General features: G+C 35.1%; 4 protein-coding genes across 8 annotated transcripts; 2 read left to right on the top strand and 2 right to left on the bottom strand.

Annotated features, from left to right (window-relative positions):
* The first annotated feature begins 1956 nt into the window (after nucleotides 1-1956).
* LOC133706016 (probable zinc metalloprotease EGY2, chloroplastic) lies at nucleotides 1957-7291 on the top strand. 2 transcript variants are annotated; one of them, XM_062131512.1, is made up of 12 exons: nucleotides 1957-2340; nucleotides 2461-2542; nucleotides 2934-3071; nucleotides 3727-3774; nucleotides 3865-3975; nucleotides 4596-4670; nucleotides 4750-4855; nucleotides 5020-5113; nucleotides 5605-5758; nucleotides 5901-6108; nucleotides 6361-6521; nucleotides 6830-6969. In XM_062131512.1, exons 1-12 carry the CDS (start codon nucleotides 2165-2167, stop codon nucleotides 6839-6841), a joined length of 1365 nt encoding a protein of 454 aa, XP_061987496.1. In that variant the 5' UTR covers nucleotides 1957-2164; the 3' UTR covers nucleotides 6842-6969. The 2 variants fall into 2 exon arrangements, with proteins under 2 accessions (XP_061987496.1, XP_061987495.1); XM_062131511.1 differs by having other exon boundaries at nucleotides 1958-2340; nucleotides 6845-7291.
* A 1979-nt stretch (nucleotides 7292-9270) lies between these two features.
* LOC133704239 (pleckstrin homology domain-containing protein 1-like) lies at nucleotides 9271-10953 on the bottom strand. 4 transcript variants are annotated; one of them, XR_009844021.1, is made up of 3 exons: nucleotides 10320-10953; nucleotides 9876-9949; nucleotides 9271-9690 (listed from the first exon to the last, which is right to left on the bottom strand). XR_009844021.1 is itself a non-coding variant. In XM_062129016.1 (2 exons), the coding sequence occupies exon 1, from the start codon at nucleotides 10788-10790 to the stop codon at nucleotides 10338-10340; it is 453 nt and encodes a 150-aa protein (XP_061985000.1). In that variant the 5' UTR covers nucleotides 10791-10953; the 3' UTR covers nucleotides 9271-9949; nucleotides 10320-10337. The 4 variants fall into 4 exon arrangements, 2 of the variants coding, with proteins under 2 accessions (XP_061985000.1, XP_061985001.1); XR_009844020.1 differs by having other exon boundaries at nucleotides 9882-9949; XM_062129016.1 differs by having other exon boundaries at nucleotides 9271-9949.
* Nucleotides 10954-15119: 4166 nt separating this feature from the next.
* LOC133705004 (clathrin light chain 2-like) lies at nucleotides 15120-18110 on the top strand. The gene is made up of 3 exons (XM_062130089.1): nucleotides 15120-15457; nucleotides 15844-15997; nucleotides 17539-18110. Exons 1-3 carry the CDS (start codon nucleotides 15198-15200, stop codon nucleotides 17899-17901), a joined length of 777 nt encoding a protein of 258 aa, XP_061986073.1. The 5' UTR covers nucleotides 15120-15197; the 3' UTR covers nucleotides 17902-18110.
* Nucleotides 18111-19863: 1753 nt separating this feature from the next.
* LOC133705003 (uncharacterized) lies at nucleotides 19864-24602 on the bottom strand. Its single transcript, XM_062130088.1, has 5 exons — nucleotides 23923-24602; nucleotides 23662-23773; nucleotides 22329-22443; nucleotides 20765-21784; nucleotides 19864-20426 (listed from the first exon to the last, which is right to left on the bottom strand). The coding sequence occupies exons 1-5, from the start codon at nucleotides 24119-24121 to the stop codon at nucleotides 20175-20177; spliced, it is 1698 nt and encodes a 565-aa protein (XP_061986072.1). The 5' UTR covers nucleotides 24122-24602; the 3' UTR covers nucleotides 19864-20174.

The following is a 24602-nucleotide window of genomic DNA, read 5'->3' as shown; positions in this document are numbered from 1 at the left end:
TTTTTTCCCGAATAAACATGTGTGGATTGAAAGTGAGCTAAATTTACTGTGAGCGATAATGTTCTGTCACCTGATAGTGCTATCATTTTCACTTATTCATGATGGTCTTTGTACTAGCTGGTTAATTTTGACTTCAGAAAATGTCCCTCTATTTGCATTTTAAATTTTTGACATCGGTGCGGCCGTGTTGACTGAGGATCTCCGTTCCCAGTATGAAAAGCTCTACTTACTGGGCTTTCACTGTGCAACCGTGATACAGTAATCTAGGCTCAAGAGGCCACGCCCATCTGCATAGATTTGGTGTGATCCATAATGTTTTGGTCATAAGATTGAGAGTTAAGTAATTGGTGGTTTGCAACAAAAATCACAGACATGAGGCTGTTCGGCGATGAAATGGGCTGGATACCTACACTGTAGTAGTTTCAGGCTTCGAGCCCAAAAGGGTTGCCCATATTCATATACCAAGAATCACGGAGACGCCGTTTCAAGAGCAAATGCGGTCCGAAAAGGGTCCAGAAGGGTAGGGTTGTCTATTTCATGCTATATTCTGATTTATTTATTTATTTTGTTTTAAGAAATAAAAATAATAAAATAGATGAGAGAATATATATTTTTAAAATAAAATACTATCTGATTAAGCATAGTCAATAGTGTTCAAGGAAGCTATAGTTAACTCCGAAGAAATAAGAATTTTAACTTAAAAAAAAAAAAGAAGAATTACTGGTAGCGGGATTTCCTCACTCCATGAGTCAAATCCGTATTTGATTATAACTTAATCTCGGATCAATTCTAGGAGGCAGACTCTTCGAGCCCGCAAACAACCATACCTGAGTATCACATAAAAAGGAGGGACTTTTTTAGCGTTTCTAGCAGTTCAAAAATTCTGAAACACAGGCTTCCTCTGTTGTTAAATGATAGTTAGAGAGCTTAGCTTAATCAAAGAACAAAGAACAAAGAACCAGGAGCAGGACAAGAACTTCTTCAAAGGTTACTGCCATCCCTCAAATTTTATTTATCGATAAAATCAAAGGTTTCAAGATCTTTATCATAAAGAGATGGAATCATAATAGCCATAATCTCACTTATCTAAGAGATTACGTAAGTACATAGGCTTATTCTAAGCCAAGCAAATGTCTAGCTAAATTTAAACTTAAAAATCAGAACATAAAAAAAATATCATAACAGATAGATAAGTATGACTAAAAAATAACCGATAATAACCTCTAGCTTTAATACCCCACCACTTCGACATCCTCCTCAGTCCTCACACTTTCAGCTCTTCACATATAACGGACATTCTTACACGCTCTTTGAAGCTCTCCACACATATCTTCCGCAGCAGTCCGCTCTCCACAGTTGTTCTCCCCATCACCAGTGGATTCTCTTCCTGTTCAAAGGCATAAACCTTGTTATGGATGGCTTAGCAGTGATGATGAGGATTAACCATTTCTTTGCTTGCAGGATTTTATTTTTTTAGATCCATATATTTGCAACATTTGTTAGTAAATGTATGTTTAACATTGTTATAGTTTTGTAATTATAATTTGAAAAGATAATTTTTAAAAAGAAAAAAATAGAAATTATAGTTTTTTATAACTAAAATTTCAAGAATTTTTTTTAATAAATTCATGCAAAATTATAATTTGTATTGATTAATTAAATATTTTTAAAATTATAATTACAGCAAAAGAAAATGACAACCACACCATACCACTACCAAACAGACGAAGAAAAAAATAAAAATAAAACAGTGCCGAAATGGGTTTTCAATTTCAGCAGGAACCTAATTAAATTTTTCAAATTACATTTTTACCACCGAAAGTTGTTGAAATCTCAAAATAGCCACTCAAGCTAGCTCACATAATGTACACGTGTGGGATCTGGATTGGGAATTTCAGATACCGAAAACAAAGGAAAATATCACAAGGCTTAGGCGGGTACTAAAAGCAGAGCAACGAACAATAAAGGGATAATTCCCTTTAAAAAACAAGGTTTCTACTTCTTCGTCAGCCATCGTCACTCACTCCCAAGATATCTATCTGTTCCAGCCCCAGATAGACAACACTGAAGAAAGAAAAAGACGAAAAGGTTTCCAATTCGTGAAATTTCAATGGACACTTAGGGTTTTAAATAAAAAGAAAGAAGACGTTATTTTTTCTTTTAGATGCTAAAAATGAGTGTTTCGGCGACATTTCGTGGCAATTTTAGTTCCTTACTGATACCACAGAGCAGCTATTGTCCTTGCGATTATCGTCCACGCCACATTTTAGCTTCTTCTTCTGTTATTTCTTGGCGAAAACGATGTCGTACAAGAGATTTCAAGTTGTACCAGGTTTCAGAGTAAGAGTTCTTCTTCTTCAATTGTTATGGATGCTTATAATTTATTTATTATAGTATTACTCAAAAACGCGTTCTAGTTTTTTCTACTTGAAGGAAGCTAATTATACTGCTGTGTTTTAGGTTTTCTGAGAGGAGAGAAATTATTGTATGTAGAGCTGCAGAGACAGAGATTGAACCGGATAATAGCAACAATGATAATAAGGTTATTGCTACCTCTTTTCTTTTCTTCTGTTTATATATATACAAATACAATAATTAATAATAACATGCAATGTTAGCTAGATACTACCGTTTATCTGGTTAATTAGTTAGTTTGGTGCGTCTTTGATTTGATTTAAAGTTATTGAATTTAACTTAGGAGGTGAAGTAACATATGATCCCTTTCACCTGTTTTGGTTGAGTTATAGATTTAGTTTTGAATCCCATTTCATGAAATTCGATATCTTACTTTGGATGTGTGGGAATTGGAATACAAATCCAAGATCAATAACTTGAGAGTTATAGATTTAGTTTCATGTTAATGTTTTTTTTTTTTTTTTTTGCATTCACATACGTGGGAGTTATTTAACATTGAATTTGTTAATTGTATCTAGGAAAAAGAAGTGCATGAAGGAGGAGAGGAGCATCCTACCATAGATTCCGTTGGCCAAACTGACGACCAACCTGATTCTCAGCCTACAATTCTAAATCAAATAAATGGCGGGGAAATTACTACTGGAGGTGGCACCCAGGTATTTATATCTCTTACTTATTATAAGACTTGCAGTTTTTAGATTCTTTGTTTTTATCAATATAGGTGTAACATAATGTTTGCTCTACACGGTCAGCTATTAGAGGATGTTTGGAAGTGTAATAGCGGTTGCTTTTCAAAGTGTTTTATACTCGGAAATGCATCAAATAATGTTTTTATTTTATTTTTAAAAAATTATTTTTAACATTAGCACATCAAAATGATCCGAAAACATCAAAAAAAATTAATTTGAAGCAAAAAAAAATAAAACAATTTCAATATTTTTCAAAAGCACTTTTAAAATGCAAAAACAAACAGGTTATTTGCATTTCTTTTCCCTTTTAACACTTATGCATGGAATAACTGTATGTTTAGTCTTCTTCTCTTGAAGGGAAAGATGTGCTGCTTCTAAGTGGTTTTGAGTAACTACAAATAAATAAAACAATATACAATGGTTGGCCACAACGTCCTGTAGCCATTCAAATTTCGTAAGAAAACTCTGGCTCCTGCCCTTGACAATTCTGTTCATCTCAGAGTCATGTTCTTTGACATAATATTATTTTTAATAGGTTCATGTAATTTTCTTTGGTTTGGGAGCAGGAAACTCATTATTAAATCCTCTGACCCTTATTACATTAAGGTTGTGTTTGAAACAGGAAGCTGATGATGAAGTTGTCAGTGGGTCCCCTCTGCCAGGTGTGAAGGTGATTTGCAAGTGCTTAGTTTTTTGCGTTTCAGTAGGGATCTTCTTTCAAAGCATACTTTCTTACTTCTTTTTAAAATTTCCTTAACAGCCCCAGCAACTGGATGAATCAATCAGGATTCCTAAAGAAACAATTGACATTCTCAGGAACCAAGTGTTTGGCTTTGATACATTTTTTGTGACAAGCCAGGAGCCATATGAGGTGAGCTGCTAATGCGCAAGGCTTTATGTTTTTCCATTTGTTTCCTTCTGTCCATTACAAATTCTCTGAGAGGGAATAAAACCAAATGGATTTGCAATCTAGGCTAGAAGTTCTGACTGATTATCCAAAGCTTACATCTGTTCTAGCCAATAGCCCAAGTTTATGTTATCCTCATTGTGCTTTTATCATGGATATCAGACATCTCTTGAACAGTGATTAGGTTTGCTCCATCTTACTCAGTCTCCATGAAAGAAATGCTTTTGCTGACATCCTTGCTAAAAGGGATCTTCTCAAGATCGTCTTATAGTGTGGACTAGTCCAACATATTCATCCACAGCTTCTATTTGATTGTTCTTGTGTCTTATTTTTGAGAGGGTAGTTTGTTTTTGTTTCTTTTTCCATTGTACCAAAAAGAATTGCTCTTTCTTCCTTTAAAATTTTTGAAATTCTTTACAAATTTACCTGTGGAAGTTGAAAGTCCATTTAGGAAGGGGGACAAGGAGTGTGTGAAATAGATACATAAGAGGAGTTTGCTATTTCATTTTACTCTTTCTAGTCAAGAGTGAATATTTCATGTCTTTCTAGTTAATTTGTTTGATTTTTTGTTATGCTTTTGGTAGGGTGGAGTCTTGTTTAAAGGAAACCTGCGAGGCCAGGCAGCTAAAAGCTATGAAAAATTAACGAACAGGATGCAGGTGAATTTATTAGCTTCTTCATTTTCCCCCCTTTTCATGCAGTTTTGTCACTGATACTGCACACAATTCAATTAAACAGAATAAACTTGGGGATGAGTATAAGATTTTCCTCCTAGTTAATCCGGAGGATGATAAACCAGTAGCAGTTGTGGTTCCAAGAAAGACCCTACAGCCAGAAACGGCAGGTAGTTTTATAGCCTAGTACAGTGCTGTTAATTTTTTTTTTGCCTGATCAGCACCTTTTTTCACAGTAAAATACTTAAATCTCTCATCACAAGAGTGAAGACACAAATCAGAGCCAATTTAACATCTGGTTTAAACTACAGTGGATTTAGCTTTATTTCTGCAGCTGTCCCAGAGTGGTTTGCAGCTGGCGCTTTTGGATTGGTTACAATTTTTACATTACTTCTCCGGAATGTGCCTGCATTACAGTCAAACTTATTGTATGTAATTTATTTATCTATTCTTATGAATCATATTTACATTAATAAAAGTTATGTTTTGCTGAAGCTGAGGGTATTTAGATTAACAAAGAACTTTTAATTGTTTTCTGTCAGACTTATCATTTAGGCAAGTATCTGAAAAGGTACAGTGTGATTTCCATGTATACCCTGTTGTGGTTCCTTGTACCCTCCTTTTGTGTTACATCTCTTGATTAAGGGTGATAACTTCAGCAAATTCTTTTTCTTTGCCTTCGCTACATGCATTTTCCAGAGAGGGTACTTCATTTTTTTTTTTGTCCTTGTTCATGTGGATAATTTTTTGTTATGCTGGGTGTTAATAGTGCCTTTTCTATCTACTCGTCTTGTAGTTTATCTTCAAGGTTTCTAATTCATTTTTGTATGAGCATTTTCTTTGACCTTCTAGACTTCTTTCATGACACAGAACTCATAAAAATTTTCTGACTAGAACATTAATATTTTAAATGTTCCAGATCGACTTTTGACAATCCTGAGCTGTTGATGGATGGGCTACCCGGAGCCCTTGTGACTGCACTTGTTCTGGGGGCACATGAATTGAGCCACATACTGGTTGCAAAAAGTAATGAAGTTAAGCTTGGGGTGCCATACTTTGTTCCAAGTTGGCAGGTGAAATATATATATTGTTGTCTTGTCTTGATCTTTACTTATGGTGTTCCCTAGCGAGATTTCTTTGGGGAACTGGTTAGGAGACTGTCTCTATCCAAAGCAATCCTTTTCCATTGACTGATCTATCCTGGGTCGGTGGCAGATAGGTTCTTTCGGTGCTATCACAAGGATAACAAGTATCGTGCCCAAACGTGAAGTTCTTCTGAAAGTTGCAGTGGCAGGACCTTTAGCGGGGTTTTCCTTGGGTCTTGTTCTTTTCCTTTTGGGCTTCATCTTACCACCTAGAGATGGTATTGGTCTTGTTGTTGACGCTTCTGTTTTTCACGAATCATTTCTTGCTGGGGGTATTGGTAAGTTCTTCATTTTGGAGTTTATTGCATACAGATTTGCTAGTGCATTCTGTTATGACTTGCAATGCTACAAAGATTGATGGAGATCAAATTTATCTAATTATAGTTGACTACCTTGATCTTTATATTTCTTTTCCCAAAAAAAGACTTGCATTTTTTTTTCAGTGATCTAGTTACTTACTTCACATGTAATTTTACTCAAGCAAGTTGGAGACCGGTGATATTAACTTTGAGCTTTGCTTTTACCTGTAGCTAAACTTCTGCTAGGTGATGTACTCAAGGAAGGCACTCCCATATCTGTTAATCCACTGGTGATATGGGCGTGGGCTGGACTTCTTATTAATGCCATCAACAGCATCCCTGCTGGAGAGCTTGATGGTGGGCGAATTTCCTTTGCTATCTGGGGAAGGAAGGTATACCATTTAAAATTAAGCACAAGAGAAATTATAAGATACTTCCAATGGATTGCCTCCCCGCCCACATGAAAGCGGGACCCACTATGATAAGGCCAGTGGGGTCCGCTGCTATATGAGTGGGTAGTAGTACGCTGGGAGTATCTGATGATCTCTCTAAATACCATATAGCAATAACTTGAAGGTTTAAACTCGATGTTGTTGACCCAAAAGTCACTTTCAAATGGCTCAGGAATTAAAATATAACCTTTGAACCTCAGATATTTTTCTGAATGTTTTGAGGTGAAGAGAGTGTGACACAGATCTAGTTTTTCATTTGACAGGCTTCAGCTCGCTTCACTGGTTTCTCCATTGTCTTGCTTGGACTATCCTCACTACTTAACGATGTGGCTTTTTACTGGGTAGTTCTAATATTCTTCTTACAAAGGGGGCCAATTTCTCCAGTTTCTGAAGAGATAAGTGATCCCGAGAATAAGTATGTTGCCCTTGGACTCTTAGTTTTGGTCTTAGGATTGCTGGTGTGCCTACCATACCCCTTCCCTTTTACAGATGAAACCGTTACAAGTTTCACAAGTAATGCCATTTCAAGTCTCTAGTCACAATACAGTTTCCATATACTTCAGCCTAAAGTTTTTCTTAGAATGTCAGACAGCCTTGTTAGTGTAACTTGTACAAGGAAATGCGATACACATTTTAGCCCATCAAATTGGTGAAATTGTGCTGTGTATTGGCATCAAGAAATTCATATGCATGGCTATTTTCTCCCTTAATTCTGTTCGTGTAATTTCAATAAAGTCGATGAATCTTTTTGCGGGTGTTTCTATTTTTAAGTAATGCCATGGTCTAAGTTAGTACATGACCACATCCTGGGTGTGACTGAAATCAGCGAGAACAGATCACTATCCTGGATTACCTTCAAAGGCATCGCGTGCAGTTAAGTTGATATGTACCCTTACAGAATGTCATGTCATTTCAGCTTGTAAGAACTGGGGAAAACGTTTAGATTTCCTGTTTGTTTGCTGAATGGTAATTTTTTTAAAAAAAGTAAATTTTAAAAAAATATTTTTTAATATTTAGTAGTGTAATGAAAAATAAGTTAGAAAATACTTTCTAGTATTTAGTTATGTTATAGAAAATAAACTGAAAAATAACTTATTAATATTTTATTTTTCTCAAGTTTATTAAAATAATAAGAAATAAATTTTAAAAATTAAAAAGTTGAATGAGAATGAAATTGAAAAAATATATAATTTCATAAATTATCTCAAATAAAATAAATAATAATCAAAATAATAGAGATCAAATCTAAAAAATTAAAAAAAAAGGTGAAGAAATTAAAATAATAATAATTAATATTTTATAAATTATTTCAAATAAAATAAGTAACAATCAAAAGAATAAGGACCAAATTTGATAGATAAAAAATTTTAATAAAAAAAATAATAAGAAAAAAGCAAATAGCAATTATAAAAATAAGAATCAAAATTAATATAAAATTAAATTTTAAGAGACAGAATTGAAAAATAAATATTCAAAAAAAATTATATATAGCAATCAAAAGTTTGAGGATTAAATTTGATATAATCAGCAAATAATAATATTTCTAAATTTTTCACAACTTCCGAATAGTGTTTTCCGTCTAAATTTTTCAGGAAAACACTTTTCTGAAAATTAAGCTAAATTTTCCTTTGACTGGAAAGTGTTTTCCGTTAACCAACTTTTCTAATGGCAAACAAACACATGAAAATTTGGAAAGTAGTTTTCCAGAAACCACTTTCCGGAAAACAAACACAGCCAAAAAGAAAAACACTTTTCTGGAAACCAAACCAAATTTTTCTTTGACAGGAAAGTGTTTTCTGTTGACTGGAAAATGTTTCTGTTGACTGGAAAGTGTTTTTCGTTGACCGGAAAATTTTTTTGTTGACCAACTTTTCTAATAACAAACAAACACAAGAAAGTTTGGAAAGTGGTTTCTGAAAAGTGAATTCTGAAAAATAAACATGGCTCTGGGTGGTGGGGTAGAGACTCAAGATTCCATTTCACTTTGAGACGGCTTCCTTCATTGCTGTGTGACTAGCTAGATCCTTGTTGTCCAGAAAATTGAAGTATTTTGGTGCGGATTATATCAATCAAATCGGACAATTAGCAATAAATTTAAAAAATTGGTGAATTGACATAGGTTAAAAAAAATTCAAGTATTTTGGTGCGGATTGTATCAAACAAGTATAAGGATGCTCAGCTACGCCGTGAATGCATTGTTTACCTTCGAGCTGGTGCTGGTATAGTTGCAGAGAGTGTACCCGAAGACGAGCACCGTGAGTGCCAGAACAAAGTTGCTGGGCTTGCTCGTGCCATCGACTTGGCTGAGTCAACTTTTGTTAACAAGTCTTGAGGTTTAGCAACAGGAACAGATATAGATGTCCAATACCAGCTGACCTTTTTTGTATGTAGCAACCTGCTTTGCAAGCAAGCTAGAGTTGCTTGAGGAGAGGAAGAGAGTAAGGAAAGAATGCTAGCCAATTGTGTGTCAAACTTTTGCAATATAATCAATATATCCTTGCCATGCACCCTAAAATCTAAATTTCTCTTCCCTGTCCATCATAATGCAAGTGGTGACATTTTCTTCAAGTACTGCAAGCATGCATACAAGAAAACTAGTGTTCTGCTTTTCAATCTTACAATGCCCGCAACTGTTCCCTGTGCATGACATTAGTTATATGCTTCCTTATTGTACATTGTTGAACAAGAATTTGCAAGAAATAATCCTTTCTTCCGTAATATTAGTAATAATGAAGTATCAGGGGGCAGTGATACTTTAATTGCAAACTTGAAAAGGCCTCAACTGAAGCTCCAAGGAAATGCAGTATTTTGGGTAACTAGCAGGCTCTATTCAAAGGGATTTTTTAGCACGACAGGAGAACAAGGAAAGCCTGTCAATCTTTCTGTATTGTAACACTAGAAAGACGTTCCAACATTACAATAAGCTTCTAATCTAGTGAGCCTCTTCTAGAGCATTGGCGTATCAGTTAGTTTTCATGGATGCTTCTGCACCTGAGCCTCTTGACTAAAGCATACCTTCAACCAGGGCGACGTTATTTTTTATAAGATAGAAATGGTTGCCATTTCAGTGTTTTCTGCAGGCGAAGATAATTTCTCCAGTTTGCAGCATCTGCAGAGAATTTCAAAGAAGCTCAGCATCTTTAAAGAAGTAATGGTGTCTCTTTGTTGCTTCAATATATCTCTCACCACCTTCAGAATATCCATCACTTGCAACCATTGCTTGTAAAAATCTCAGAATACAGTAAAAAAGAACCATAAAATATAAGTTTAACTGAGATGAAGATAGAAACGTACCACTACCTGAATAATATCAATCTAACCTGGCACACCCAGCAATACTCTTAGCATATTTCTATACCATAATCACCCTAAAAATAGACAGTGATCACAATTAATACAGTATCTGACAGCTAAACTTCTGCCTAAACCATCCAACTAGCACGTAGTATCACAATAGTGTTTATTTTTACAGTATAATCGTGTTTTTAAAAGGTTTTCAATTATATTAATATAAAAAATAAATTTTAAAAACTAAAAAATATTATTTTAATATAATTCCATATAAAAAACACCATAAAAAAACAACCAATAATACAATAATAAACCATATCCGATGACATCCATAAATGGCACAATCAACCAACAGTAACCAGCACATTTATCAAAGATCTTATTAATCACCCCTTGATCAAAGCATCAATGCACACAAAATCACAGCAAATGATAACACGTAAGCACCTATAATCATGATCACAATCATCTTTTACTATCATAATCAACGATCTCCGAATCAGTAACCGATCTCGAGTGCTGAACTATAGACCGTCCGATTGAATTAATCCAATCCTCCTTTTCCTTCTCAGAATCTGCAATGAAATACATGGTATCGTTCCTCGTAGACAACTCGAATGCGTACTGTTTATGAAGCACGTCCTCGGCTCCTTTAACTGTCAAGCAAGAGGCAACTGGGATGACGCCACGTGGCTTACACACACGAGTCACGGTGGAATCTTTGAACCAGAAGAGCTTCCCTTGTTTTAAAATGAACCACCGGCGTCTCCATGTCTTGATGTGCTCCCCTTGTTTCATTAACCACCCTGTTCGTTCTGGGTTCGACCAGAACTCGACCCCGTCCGTTTGGGTTGATTGCGTTTGCGTTAGGGCCGTCGCGGCACGCCAGAGAGATGCCATGGAGTCAGAGAGTGACATGGGGGGTTCGGATTTGAAGGAGAGAGAGTTCCAGTTATTGACGAAATCGAGGTGGGAAAGAAAGGAAGGGAAGGGTTTTCATTTTCTAATGTTCTCCTCCCTTGTCGGTTTTATTGAGTGACAATGTTCTTTTCTTTTTTATCTCTTCTCCATTCCATTTTACGCTTCTTTCTCGATAGATATCCATTTAACGTTTTATTAAAGCGAAGAAAAAATAAAATTTGCCGTAGATTTATTAAATTTTATCATAATTTCCTATCATATACTGTCGTTTTTTTTTTTTGGTAATCCGGGTGTCCGGGTTAACTTCCGCGCACCATAACTAATCCCTGGATCCACTGAATACCCTGCAAATCCAGTAGACATATAAAACATCGCGGGGATTATAGACGTGCACGTTAGGACTCGAATCTAGATGACAGAGGCAAGGAAACCTTGCCTTTACCGCTGGGCTACAAGCCCTAGTGCGTCATGGTATGTTTAATATGCCGAGTGACATGAATTTGATCTCTTTCTTCTCCTTTTTCAATATTAAATAAGATAAAAAAAAAAAGGAAAAATTTTATAATGCTAGTAACTACCAACTAGTAGTATTTTATTTACTTTTAAAAACCAGTTAAATAAAAGAGGAAAAAAAATAAAATTAATAATTCACAAAAAAAATAAAAAATATATATTTTCATTTATAATTTATTTTTTTACATGTGTTTTTTTAAATTGACTTGAAAAATAATTAATGAGAAGTAATTAATTACATCTTGAGCATAATAAAATTTATCAAAAATAAATAGACTTATATGTACTAGCCTTGTTTTATTTTTTTTTATCAAGGGGTGGATGTTGTCAACGTGTGTTTTTATTGCTGCTCTTAGCTCTCGAATTCCCAACACATAGACTTATATGTGTATTGAGCTCCGACATGAATTTATTATCAAAACAATTAAATTATTGAATTATTTCATAATTCTCTGGTTGCCTTAATATTGAATTATTGAATTTAGATCTATAGTATGTTTTTGCTGTTTTGTTAAAATCCAATGGTTAATCCACAGGCAAAACTTCTGCGCTGCTGTTGGAAAGTATTTTTAAAAAATTTTATTTTTTTTTATTTTAAATTAATATATTTTTGATGTTTTGAAATTATTTTAATGTATTGATAACTTTATAAAAAACACTTTGAAAAACAACCAGTACCATATTCTCAAATATCATTTACCCTCTTGTTCATTCTCATAAATTACTTATAGCATATTTAAATCTCTCTTAATTAAATTGAATTCAATTTCCTGTTTAGAATCACCGAATGAAAAAATTCAAATTTTAAAAAAATCTTTATGATTCTCGAGGAATGAGAAGCAAAGAGATTTAGTAGAAAAAAAACTCGAGTTCTTGTTCTTATTACACGATTGTGACTGGGTCAATGCATGTTTTGTAAAAAAAACCTACGAAGAATAATAAAAAGAAGGAAAGTATTCATTTGGAACATGAAAACATGATTAAAGTTGTCATTATTACTATTTTAGAATTAAGTGGACGGAGGGGAAAGCTTCTTGATGGATTAAAAGTGTATTTGAAAATATGATTATAATTATTTTTTAAAGTATTTTTTATTTTAAAATATATTAAAATAATATTTTTTTGATTTTTTAAAAAATATTTTTGATATCAGCACATCAAAATGATCTAAAAATACTAAAAAAATATTAATTTGAAGCAAAAAAAATAAAAAAATTTAAATTTTCAAAAGCGTTTTTAAAATATAAAAACAAATAAAGTTTCAATGATTCAATGATTTAAAAAAAATTAATCGAGAAGTTATATGATATGAAAATATCATATAAGGTTTTGTAGTGCAGTGTTAAAGATGATTTTGAATATTAAAATTTTAATTTAAAATAAAATTCAATGTTTAAAAGTAATCTAAAAATAAAGTTAAGAACAGCAGCTTTGACTTGCTACATTAAAAATAATAAATTAATGTTAAAAATAACTTTTTAAAATATTTAATTACCTGTTTTTATCACTTTTATCTCTTTTGTTGGCAGCAAACATGCATCACTATTAGAACCTCGACCACACCATCATCAAAACATTCTACTCCTATCCTTTCTTCTTGTCCCATTGTAGATCATATTGGTTATCCTTGAATTCGTGGCTGGCGTAGTCGCGAGAAAGTAGGAGCTTGAAAAAAGGTATTAGAATTTGATTTTGATTTTGAGCTACTTGTCGTGATGCTAGGGAAGAATAATTTGCATAGGATGAAGGTGTTGAATGTAATATATAAAATAAAATTAAATGAATTCAATAATAAAAATATATTCAAAACATACGAATTTATTTATTTTTGTAAAATTCAAATTTAACAGTATTATCGAATTTAATTACAATATATATGTATATAAAAAACCTCCACTCAAAAAGTGATTATTCGCGAGTTGCAGCACATAAGAGAACACAAAATATTGATGAGCACGGAACAAGGCCAAGGGAGATTGAAATTCACGCCTGCAAAAATGACATCTGATAAAATTCCAAGATAGAAAATCAAAATTCGAAAGTTCTAAATAAAGTTTTTGGATTTTTTAATCCATGTAGTTTGTTTATTATTGTATTTTTAAAATATTTAATAAAAAATATTTTTTATTTTAATATAATATTTTTAAATCGTTTTGATGTAATAATATTAAAAATAAAATTTTATAAATAAAAAAATACTATTTTAATATATATTTAAATAAAAAATATATTAAAAAATAACCACCCGTAACAATAACAAAGATGATCACAGGAATACAAACACGAGCGGTGGGCCAGGGAGCCAGAAAGGAAAACAAAAAATTTGAATCTCATCCAGCACAATAGCACGTGATGTATGACCTGTTGTACCAGGCTTGGTGTCAATCATGGGTCCTGATCATTAACACTTTCTTTCTTTCTCTAATTAAATAATTTTAACGTCAAACAAAACAACAAAAATGCCAAGCAGGACTTTTGTCACAGTTTACATCACAGCTGGGCGATGAGTATCAAAATTTAACATGCTTCGTAATTAGGTTGATATCTTATATGGGTAGCTAATCTTTTAGTTTCACCTATTTGATTTATTTTGTATAGTTAAGATATCTAAATAATTTAATATAGAAAATTTAAAAAGTTAATAATCAGCAATAGATAATACCTGGTAAACCAAGTAATCAGCAACTATAATAGTAACATATAATTAGTAATTGGTGCCTTCAAAAGATTTATTTTTATAATTATAATAACTCTTTGATGGTAAAATCAGTAATTTTGTAAAGAATACATTGATATTTTATAAAAATAAATATATTAAAAAAAGTTAAAAATAAAAAAATGTTGTACATTTGAATAAAAGAATTCATGATATATTTATATTTCATGTATCTTGTCATTTTTTATTTGTTTAGTGGCATTTTATATGTCTATTTTATTTATATTAAGGGAACAAAGATTGAGTAATTCATTTTTTTATCCGTGTAATTGAAATAGTGACATCAATATTTTAAATTTTTTATTAAATTCTTTCCAATACATCATGTCAATTTAAGAGTGAATTCTTAAAATAATTCAGAAATAAAATTTAATCTTGATTAATATGCAAAAACCGGTATGAATATACTATTATTCTTAAATAACTCAAGGTTGTTATTATTATTTTAATTTTCATACCCTCCTTTCATCCAATCAAAGCAATTATAAATTATATCAAAATTAGCTAGGAGTACAATATATATACATAGAGCCTTGTTGTTGAGATTAAAGGCAGTCCAAAGTTTGATATGGACATAAACTAAAATCACGGTGGATAAATATGTTTAAGATTTTATTTAGTAATCGTATAATTTATCTATTTATCTCATTTAATATGCCTCATTTTTATATATATATATATATTGCTTTTAAAATGAATTACCAAATGATTTTTACTCGTGCAATGGAAAACTATAATAAATTACATATTTTAATTTCAAGCTTCAGCTAATGGTAAAGTGTCGTGCAATTTATTATTTTTTAACACTGTTTGTAAAATCAATCCTAGTGTATAAACTCCCTCTCCCTCTCCCTCTCTCTTTTTATATAAGAAACAAACATTAATTTTTAAATCAACAAAAATAACAGAAAAGAATAATAAACATGACGTCCCTCCTCTACCCCGTCGAATGGGTTTAAGCTAATAAAACCCGTAAAAAAATAGAAAAGAGAAAAACACAACAAACGGCCCATAAAAAGGAGCCTAATTATTAGGCCCATGTACACACCAAAGCTCAAGCCCGCCAATTAATTTATCCGCTCCGAATACGATCACGCTCTAACCAAACTCTCATTTTTAACTGCCTGAAACCCAGAGAGAGGGAGAGGGAGAAGGAGAGACCAACGCAAAAAACAATGTCCGCATTTGCCGAGTCGTTCGAACAAAGTGAGTCAACTCGTCCGTTTGACGACGACGATTCCTACGCGGGTTACAATTCACAGCCCTTCGATGAATCATTCGCCACCGGCGACGATGTTTTCAAGGCGCAGCCACCGATCTACGGCCAGTTCTCACCTCAAGAGAACGGAGATTTTGGTGGATCGGAGGGTCGGATTTCGCTGTCACCGTCGGAGACGGAGGCTGAGCAGGGACTTGCTCTCGTAGAATGGAGAAGGTACGTCTAATTAATTTGATTTAATTTTTTTGGCCTTTGTTTGATAATTTCTGTGTGACTCCTGAGAAAATTAGAAAGGAAAAACTAAAGGTAATTCGATTAAAAACTGTAGATATTTTTTAATTCGTTCTGTGTAGTGAAATTTGAGTGTCCATTATAATTAGGAGTTCTGATCACTGAAAAGAATTTAATACTTGTTTCAATCAGTGAAACATCATTGATTTGTACTGATCAAGAATTATGTTTGAAATGATTAAAGAAATCTGTAATTCTGTTTATATATTTGATTGTGTTCGTGTATGATTCAATCTGATGAAAGTGTGTGTGTGTTTGCTTAAATAAAGATGATCTTAGTTAATTATGGTTGCTGGTTTTTTGAAACCAAGGCAAAACGTGATACTATTGGAGGACAAGGAGAGGAGGGAAAAGGAGGTATTGAGCCAAATAATCAAGGAAGCTGAAGATTACAAAGTTGAATTTTACAAGAAGAGGCAGTTCACTTGTGAGAATAATAAAACCACTAACAGGGAAAAAGAGAAGGTCAGGTTTTCTCTGAGCAGATGTTGCTGTTTTCTTTGTTCTTTGTTTGAGAATGTTTGCATCTCGGCTCTGTTAACTTTTGGACCATGGAGTGGTGCAAATATTATTTTTATTGTCATTTAAGCTTTCATTTGAGCGTGCTGTATATGCCTGGGAATGTAAAGATGTTCTAAATCCACTGTAGAGGTGTTGTTATGTGGTATAGCATGTGCAAGAAAGTTAAACCATAGAGCTTGGTTAAACCATTTTTTGGTGCAATATGCTTAAAAGTGTAACGCGGCATGTTTGTTTCATGCTACTGTAACTTCTATGTGGCTAGGACTCTAATATGATCATTGGAAGAATTAGAAGTCTGGAGTAGTTGCATTGGATGCATTCAGGTTTTGAATTATTTGGATGATGTCATTCTCTGAGAGTAAACATAGTGCAACATGTAACACTGCATTTGCTCTCCTGGTCGACAATGTGAGTTAGAATGGGATAAGAAACCAATTGATTCCTACTCAAGGATAGCTTGTTGTGACTCGATTGGATTCCTGAAGGGCTAAGCAAATTAGGATCTTGTGCTCAAGATTCATAGTACTATATATTTGAATTCTGGATTATTATTAATTTAAAACATCTATGGTAAAGGAGGTAGGGCCTATATAGTTTCACTCCATCATCACTGAAGTTGTCCAAGTTATTATCACATCTGTAGATGCTACTTGTTTCCATGCCAAAAATTTCTATCAACTACTCCATAGTCATTTATCAATTGGTTCATACTAGTCATGTAATCTTTTCACTGAGGTCCCAAATGTAGAATGATACATGTTAGTTCAATATTGTCAAGCAATTGATTTTTACATGTGCAGCCAATTCTTGGCAACTTGAAAGAAAAAGGTCATGTTTATAAGCAGAAAGCATCTAACACGGTGCAGAAACTATGCACACCCATGTAGCATGGTCATAATATAATCTTCGGAGTGATCAGATTTGATATTTTCTCCAAAAACAAATGTATATATAAATATAAGTTATCTATCTAGCCTTTTCACTTTTGAAGATTTTGTTTGGCATTTTCTGGGTCCACAACTTCCTTTGCAGCATGACTACCAAAGGTGCCATCCTTGTCCTTGAAAGCTCATTTTACGCTGCATGGTGAAAGTAGGTTACCTGTTTTTGATTTTATAGATTATACTCTATGCCCATTGATTTAGAAGGGCACTGATCTACTGCAAACTGGGAAGGAAAATGATTGAAACTAGTATGGTAGATCTTGCACTTTTACATGCATAACTTTTGTAAATTGATATATTAAATTAGATAAGTGGATGTTATTTCCATGGCTAGGGTGGCTGCTCAGTGCTTAACTTACTAATGAACTTAAATCACCATTTCCTTTGGCTGAAAATTGAGCGGTGAAATTTGCTGTTATTAGGAAATGCTGCACTGCCTGTAAAGTTAGTATTTTAAATAGAAAGTTTTGGTTCTGATGTCTGAAGAGTAATGAAATAGTGAATCATATTGTTTTCTGACTTGCATCTTCTTCTTTGTAGTTATTTCTGGTCAACCAAGAAAAATTCCATGCTGAGGCTGATAAGAATTATTGGAAGTCAATTGCAGAGCTCATTCCTAATGAAGTGCCAGCTATAGAGAAGAGGAAAGGGAAGAAAGATCAGGAGAAGAAGCCTGCTATTGTTGTGATTCAAGGCCCGAAGCCTGGGAAACCGACTGAACTCTCAAGGATGCGGCAAATACTATTGAAATTGAAGCATGATACACCTCCTCACCTGAAGCATTCCCTAGCAGCAGCATCATCCACTGCTAATGCTGCTAAAACCTGTGATGCCACAGGAGTAACTACTTCTATCAAGGCTAATACTGTGGTGACTGCTCCTGAGCCTGTAGCTGTTGCTTGATAATTTTGTTGTTGCTTTCATTCTCCATTTATTGAAAGAGGTGCAAGAGCTCATTAGAATTTGGTTGGTTTGGCTAATCTTTTTAGATATGGTTCCCTGTTATACTAGACTGCTTTTTTATGCCTTCATTGTGTACACAACTAGGGCATTTGAGCAGGTTTATGATTTGATAAATTGCTTATAAAATTTCACAACAGCTTTTTCTAGCAGTATGCTGTTATTCTGAGGTTGGAGACTGTAAAGCCGGATGCCCCAGGAGCACGAAGTTTGGTGATTTCATGATTCCAACAATCCAGTTCATCTGTTGTCCTACGCGGTGGATGTGTGTTTGAGCTTGAAAAGCAAGATTGGGGGCAGTGCAATCCTGTTTTTATCATATGGATGTTGGCAAGCTAATGAATCTTTTAAAGCAATCATGGAAAATCTGATGTGTTGGGCCGCTGGGCGCTGTTTTTGTGGTCCGACTATTTGGTTTTTAGTTGAGTTATGTGGTCTTGCTACCGAACGACTTTATCTGGAAAAAGAAGATGGTCCCTTCTGAGGGCCTATTTCTTTGGGGATTAATCTTAACTCATATCTCATGGCTATGGGTACGCGAGTAACATTACTGCATGTGGTTCAGCTTCCAAGCGCTGGAGTTGGAAATGACGCTGCTTGCAAAGCTTGACCCCTTTTATCTTCTTATCCCAGTCTCTTTTGTACAGCTCAAAAGTGTTCTATTTGCCTGCTTCGGCGGTCTTAATCCCCTACTTCGCACTTATCGTAGGTTTTTTTTCCATGAAAATGTTTAGTTGGAGGGATGGAGTTACGAGTAACTTCATCTATTCTGCAAAGTTTGAATCTTTGCCTCGCCAATGGGCTGGGAGTTGATACTCTCTGGTTACGTCTATGCCTACCTGCAACTGGACCTGGAGTAGATTTTGCCATGAAACTCATCCGAGTAACCGCAACTCAGACTAGGCTCACACGACCACAAGTCCCAAGTTTGATCCCGGGTACCCTGGAGGCCCAGTGCCTCCCAGGAGCATATGTTATCGGTTTGGATCCCCGAAGGCTTTGATGGTCCACTGAGTTCAAAGCATGCCATCTTCAAATGCTAATATCCTTGGACAGAAGGCTCAAATCAGATGCCGTTGAGCCATCCAAACCTCAGGACAAGACGGTACACTCAACATACTGTTCTCTGGTTAAACACGCTATATGCCATCAACCAAAGGAACAAAACATACATGCATCTAAATGTGAGAGTGCTTGTACAGGTGTCATCTCAAGAATCGGTCTAATAGTCATCATCAACGGTTCGCAATCTACTACGCCTAGATTGAGGACAACTTTCACAGTGGTCAACTACATTTCTAGGTATTTGTTCCAAAATAATTCAAAATTATAGATGATAACCGCAAAGACCACTTTGTCTTTGTACGGTCACACCCACACGGATCCAAAGCTATATACATACACAACCTTGAACCCACAAAATAACCTTAAATATTGTTATGTAACCTACACCCACACAGAGTCTTACGAAGTTTCTCTCTCTTTATGGATAAAAAGCCATTATCATCACCATCATTCATCGCTACATAACCACCACATCTACAAGCATCCTTACCACTACCACTATAACCACTATCACTATCACCAACATCATTCTATCACCATACTATTTTTTACAGCATTGCTTACCGAGCATCCTAAATGTTTTTTCCGTAGCAAAACAAACGCAAATGAAAGGCATCGAGCATGGATAATGATACAGCATTAAATCCCCCCCTGGCGTTGGTCACAAAGTAGGCTGGTAAAATGCGAGCCCACTTACCCAAAAATTCTGCTGTCATTTTTCTTGACAAGAGTGCTGAAATCCAAAACCAGTAAGCATCTGCAATTTTTTATAACCTCGTTCGTTCTATTCATATTGGAATGCCAGATAAGTGACAAAAAATCTTGAGAATATGCTAGGCAGAGGTGGAAGGGGGGAGGTGGTTTATTCAGAATACCCCACCTGTAGAAAATTTGCAATAAAGACTGTTCTACTTATAACTGATTTTCCTAATTATACAAAGGCAACGGATCACATAAAACTTAATCGCCAACCAATCTAGCAAACTCTACATCAAACATAGAAAGAAGGCTCTGGTCAGTTTTTCCTTCTCTTTTTTTTTTTTTCCCTGGAAATAGGTTCCTCTTTTAAGTGTCAAGCTGGTTGAGGACCCAGAAGAATACACGTGGTGATTAGAATGGGAGTTCATAACTCAAATGTTTAATTCTGAACATCACCTGCCTCGTAGAGGAGAACGCCCACCTCTCCCACTGCCAATATCATCTTCTAATTCAATCCCATCCAAACAAAGACCATTGTTGTTGACACTCACTTCTGAACTAGCATTACTGCTTGTGGCAAGCGGAGAGTCTGAAACACTAACTGTTCTGCTTCTTGTATGCCCTGATCTCACACTGTACATCGAAGATGCTGGGATATTGGTCATCAAAGGCCGTAAATTACCAGGAATGGTGCGCCTTATGTCCTGCACAGACAAAACAAAATCAGAACAAATAACTGGATAAATAAAGCACGTAGTTGCTCAACTCGATCTCTCTATCACTTTGGATGAATATTGTCTCAAGGAACTGAGAGAGATGTGGAATAAAATAAGAAAAGAAATGAAACTACGTCAAATTTTGTTTGACTTCATGAAAACTGGAAACAAATCAACATATAGAAGAAATAAAAGATAGCTATCTCGTGAAATATTGATGCGGTAAAAGGATTAGAAATTATCCACTTGGAAACACTTATGTTCTACCACCAAGGGTTCTTGTCTCCAGTTCAAAATAAAAAATAGACTTAATGGACTATACATACCATATGTCTAATGGCCATATCCAAAGATTTCTTTGAGAGTGTTCTTCCAAAGCCTAAGCTGTCTGGAGATGAAGACTTCCCAGTCAGAAAACGAGGAGAATGTTTGTCATCTTGCTTGGGAGGTGCCAGCTTTCGCATATTTATCACTCTGTCAACCATTTTGGTTCCAATAACAACAGGGCTAACATTGTCATTAATTTTAGAATGCCCACGACTAAATGCAGGAACAGAACTCCCACTGGGGTGCATAATGCCATTGGGGCCACGCCCTCTTGATGGAGAGCATGACTGTCGTCTTGGACGTCCATTAGGAGTAGGCTCAACAGAGGAAGATCGAGCACTGGGTGCTCCAGGCCTACCCCTAGTAGCTGAAAGTGGCCGTTCAGGTACTGTAGTTCTTAAATTTGGAGGAGCATCAAGTGAAAAACCAGGCATCTCTGAGGGCTTCCATGGCCTAGATTTCACTGTTGGCGAAGAGCCACGTGATGGGACAGGATTTCTAGCAACTGTGGGAGCTGACTTGGTAACTGTAGGAGCTGACTTGGTAACTAAAGATGATGACTTAGCAGGAGGAGCAGATAGGCTTGGTGAACTAGATGGAGTGGATGGCCGTCGAGTTGGGGTTGCAGCCCTTGATGTCGACTTAGATGGGGGTATAGAGGGCCTTGCAGTCGGCGTTGAAGATCGTGTTGACCTTGATGGTGTTGAGGATCTTGCAGGAACTGTGGACTTCATTGTAGAAGTAGTCGATTTAGCTGCAGAGACAGTTGGCTTAGCTGCGGAAACTGTGGGCTTAGATGAGGACAGAGTGGCCCGAGAGGTAGGTGTTGATGATCTTGAAGGTTTAGAACCTGTAGTCAGCGTGGGGCATCCAGTTGGTGTTGAAGGCCTAGATCCTGGACCACCAGATGATGAGGGCCTGCGCATTGCTGCACCTGAAGAGTTCAACCCAGGGGAGGAAGCGGGTTGTTTGGATACCAAGTTGCCCCTTCGAACAGGATCTGGCTGAGGGCTAGCTAGCTATGACCACAACGAACAGAATTCACTTAGCATATTAGTTGTGAACTCAAGCATCATAAGACCAAAAGTTTCTAAAAAGAAGATAAAAATGAAGACCACTTTCATGAATTTTAAGTAACTTTTACTACATGAGAGGAAACACCAAGCATAGCTATGGTTTCAGAACTCTTTAACAATTATCTTTAGTGGTTAACGTTAAAAACTCTTTGTTTCTTCCAAAATTGGATGTTTAAGCTAACACGGTCTCGTGAAATCCAGAAACCAGGAATTCAAGGCAAGTTTGTTGTTTGTCAAGGAAACTGGTCAAATAAATGAATACCAGAAGCTTCAATTGTTTCATAATAAACTTGCATAGTTTGACTTGTTGTTAATAAAAATGGATATGGAGCAATAAATTCTATGCAATTCAGATGCTTCTAAACACAATCTTTTCTTTCAACTAAAACCATGACAACAATGCAATGTGCCTGTTTTTCCTTTAACAAAGTGGATTGCATGAATCAACTTTAGTAACATGCAACTATATGAACAATAGTGCTCTTACTCTAGATTTCAGAGCAGTCGGGCAGGCCTTTGGAGTACCAATCTGACTCATAATGGTCTTTTGTGATTCCACCTCCAAAGAAGGAAAAAGAGGGGTACCAGGAGGAGTTAGGAGCCTGAAAACAGATGATAAATCTAATTAACATCAGTTTACTGGCACTGTTTTTAGCTCATTACATCTATGTGAAACAAGGAATTGAATTTTTAATATAATATAATATACACATACAAGCTCCACCTATGAAATTTATGTTGCGTTGTTAGGCAACAGAATATGTCTATCTACTGATTATACAATTGTGGCAGTTTATCAAGAAGTCCACAAGCTGCTGAAATAAGATCAAACTCAGAATATAAATTGGAGAAAATTGATAGTTTGCCTATTCCAGAGAAGTATGATCAATCTCTGAAAATATGATTGGAGATCTTGAATTTTACTTTCTATAAATAATGAGAAACTGTCAGCTTTCTCCACCTTACAGAAGCCTATCCTCCAGAACAAGAAAATGGTCTAGGCCCAACCTCCTCTAGGATTCATTTTGATGTCCATTCAGCTTATTCTTAGAAAAGATAGCAACTTAGATTACCACAACTCCAGCAGTAAGATTTTTGCATCGGTTTTGGATTCTATAGTAGAAATCAAATTGTCACATTCCTTCCACCAAAAACTTCGGATCTCTCTTTATTTCCAATTAAGACAGGAATAAGAGGGATAAAATGCATCGTACAAACTTTCTACACCAACATTCAGCAGTCATAATTAAGACACTTTATTGAAGGAGATACAAGAATCTTATCAAGTTGCTATCAGCAAGTAATTATGAGTTTAACCAGAGTATTATTTCAACAAAATATAATGTGCTTCTGTCAATGCTCGAGGATGACAGGAATTTCTCCAACGATATGAAGTATTGCAAAGTTAACATCAGTCACATCTACAAAGTGCATCCACTTCAAGGAAAAAGCACAAATTATCAATAACTATACGCGTTTTCTTCCTTTCCCATCTCTTTTTTTCTCTATAGATAGTCCCTTTCTTTCAAATCTTTTCTTTATAATAGACCCGAGCTAAACAAAGACCAAGTAAAACTAGAGCAAGAAAACAAAATGGAAAAGGTAATACTAAGCAACCAAAAAAAAAAAAAAACGGAGGTCCTTGAAGATTTCTAGCTCTAACAGTTTTATTCAATTCTATTTTCTTAATAAACTGATAATGACTCTTGAAGCTCGCCGAAACAAGACTTGGAAATCATATGAATCCACGAATTAAACCTTTTAAGAATACATCAAGACCAAGAAAAGGGAAAAAAAAGAATGAGTTTCTAGTTACCAACCAGTCATAGTCATGTTTATCATTCTCGGAATTGAGAAAATCATCAGCTCCTGTTTTCCTCGCTGGCGTTGAAGAAGAAATATTAAATATCGGAGAAGTTCCATGTCTTGATCCTGCAATTTTATTTTTTTTTTTTTTTTTTTTGGGGGGGGGGGGGGAGGAATAGCAACATCCAGATTCCAGAACATGAAATAAATTAAAAATTTGAACCAAATAAACATCTTCACCAGATCAAATCCACACAAAAAAAAAGTATTATTACCAAATGGCGCTTCAAAATCTTCAGTATTGTTGATTAAAAACAAATTATTCTGCTCTTTTTCACGCTTCTTCATTTCTAAAAACAAAGCAAGCTCTTCTTCTTTTTCTTTCATCATTTTAGCTCTTAACTGCTGTCTTTGCTTCACCACTGCTGCTTGCATTTGCATTTGCGATTCCTGTGCCCTAAAACTACGATTCATTTTTTTCAAATCTTAAGAAAAAAAGTAAGAAAACCTCTCCAACCAAAACACACTCAAAATTCCACGGATCGAAAGCTAAAAACAAGCTTCGTTTCTCATACACGCCTTTTAGATCTAAAATTGCATTCGAAACGCAGCATTTTGAGGCAGCTACGCTTCACAGAGCTGAAAGCTACAGAGACAGAGAGCACAGCTTCAAGAGAGCTCCATTGTTAAGTCAAATCCCTGAGAGAGAAAGCTGAAGCAAGTACCGTTGTTGTTCCACAAAAGCTGAGAAAAGACACAATTGCAGAGAGAGAAACACTCAGAATTTCTAGAGAGAGAAACACTCAGAATTTCTAGAGAGAAAATTTTGGAAGAGAATGAGGAGAGCTGGACTGCTGGAGAGAAGAAAAATGAAGATGAAGGAGAGACAATGGAGTGAGAAACGGGGTGAGAGGCTGTGAGTGTGATTAAGGGGAAATGTGAAGGGTGAAATGGT

Source organism: Populus nigra, chromosome 10 (assembly GCF_951802175.1).
Source record: "Populus nigra chromosome 10, ddPopNigr1.1, whole genome shotgun sequence".
NCBI classification, from domain to species: Eukaryota; Viridiplantae; Streptophyta; class Magnoliopsida; order Malpighiales; family Salicaceae; genus Populus; species Populus nigra.
This window is presented reverse-complemented; position numbering and strand designations above follow the sequence as displayed.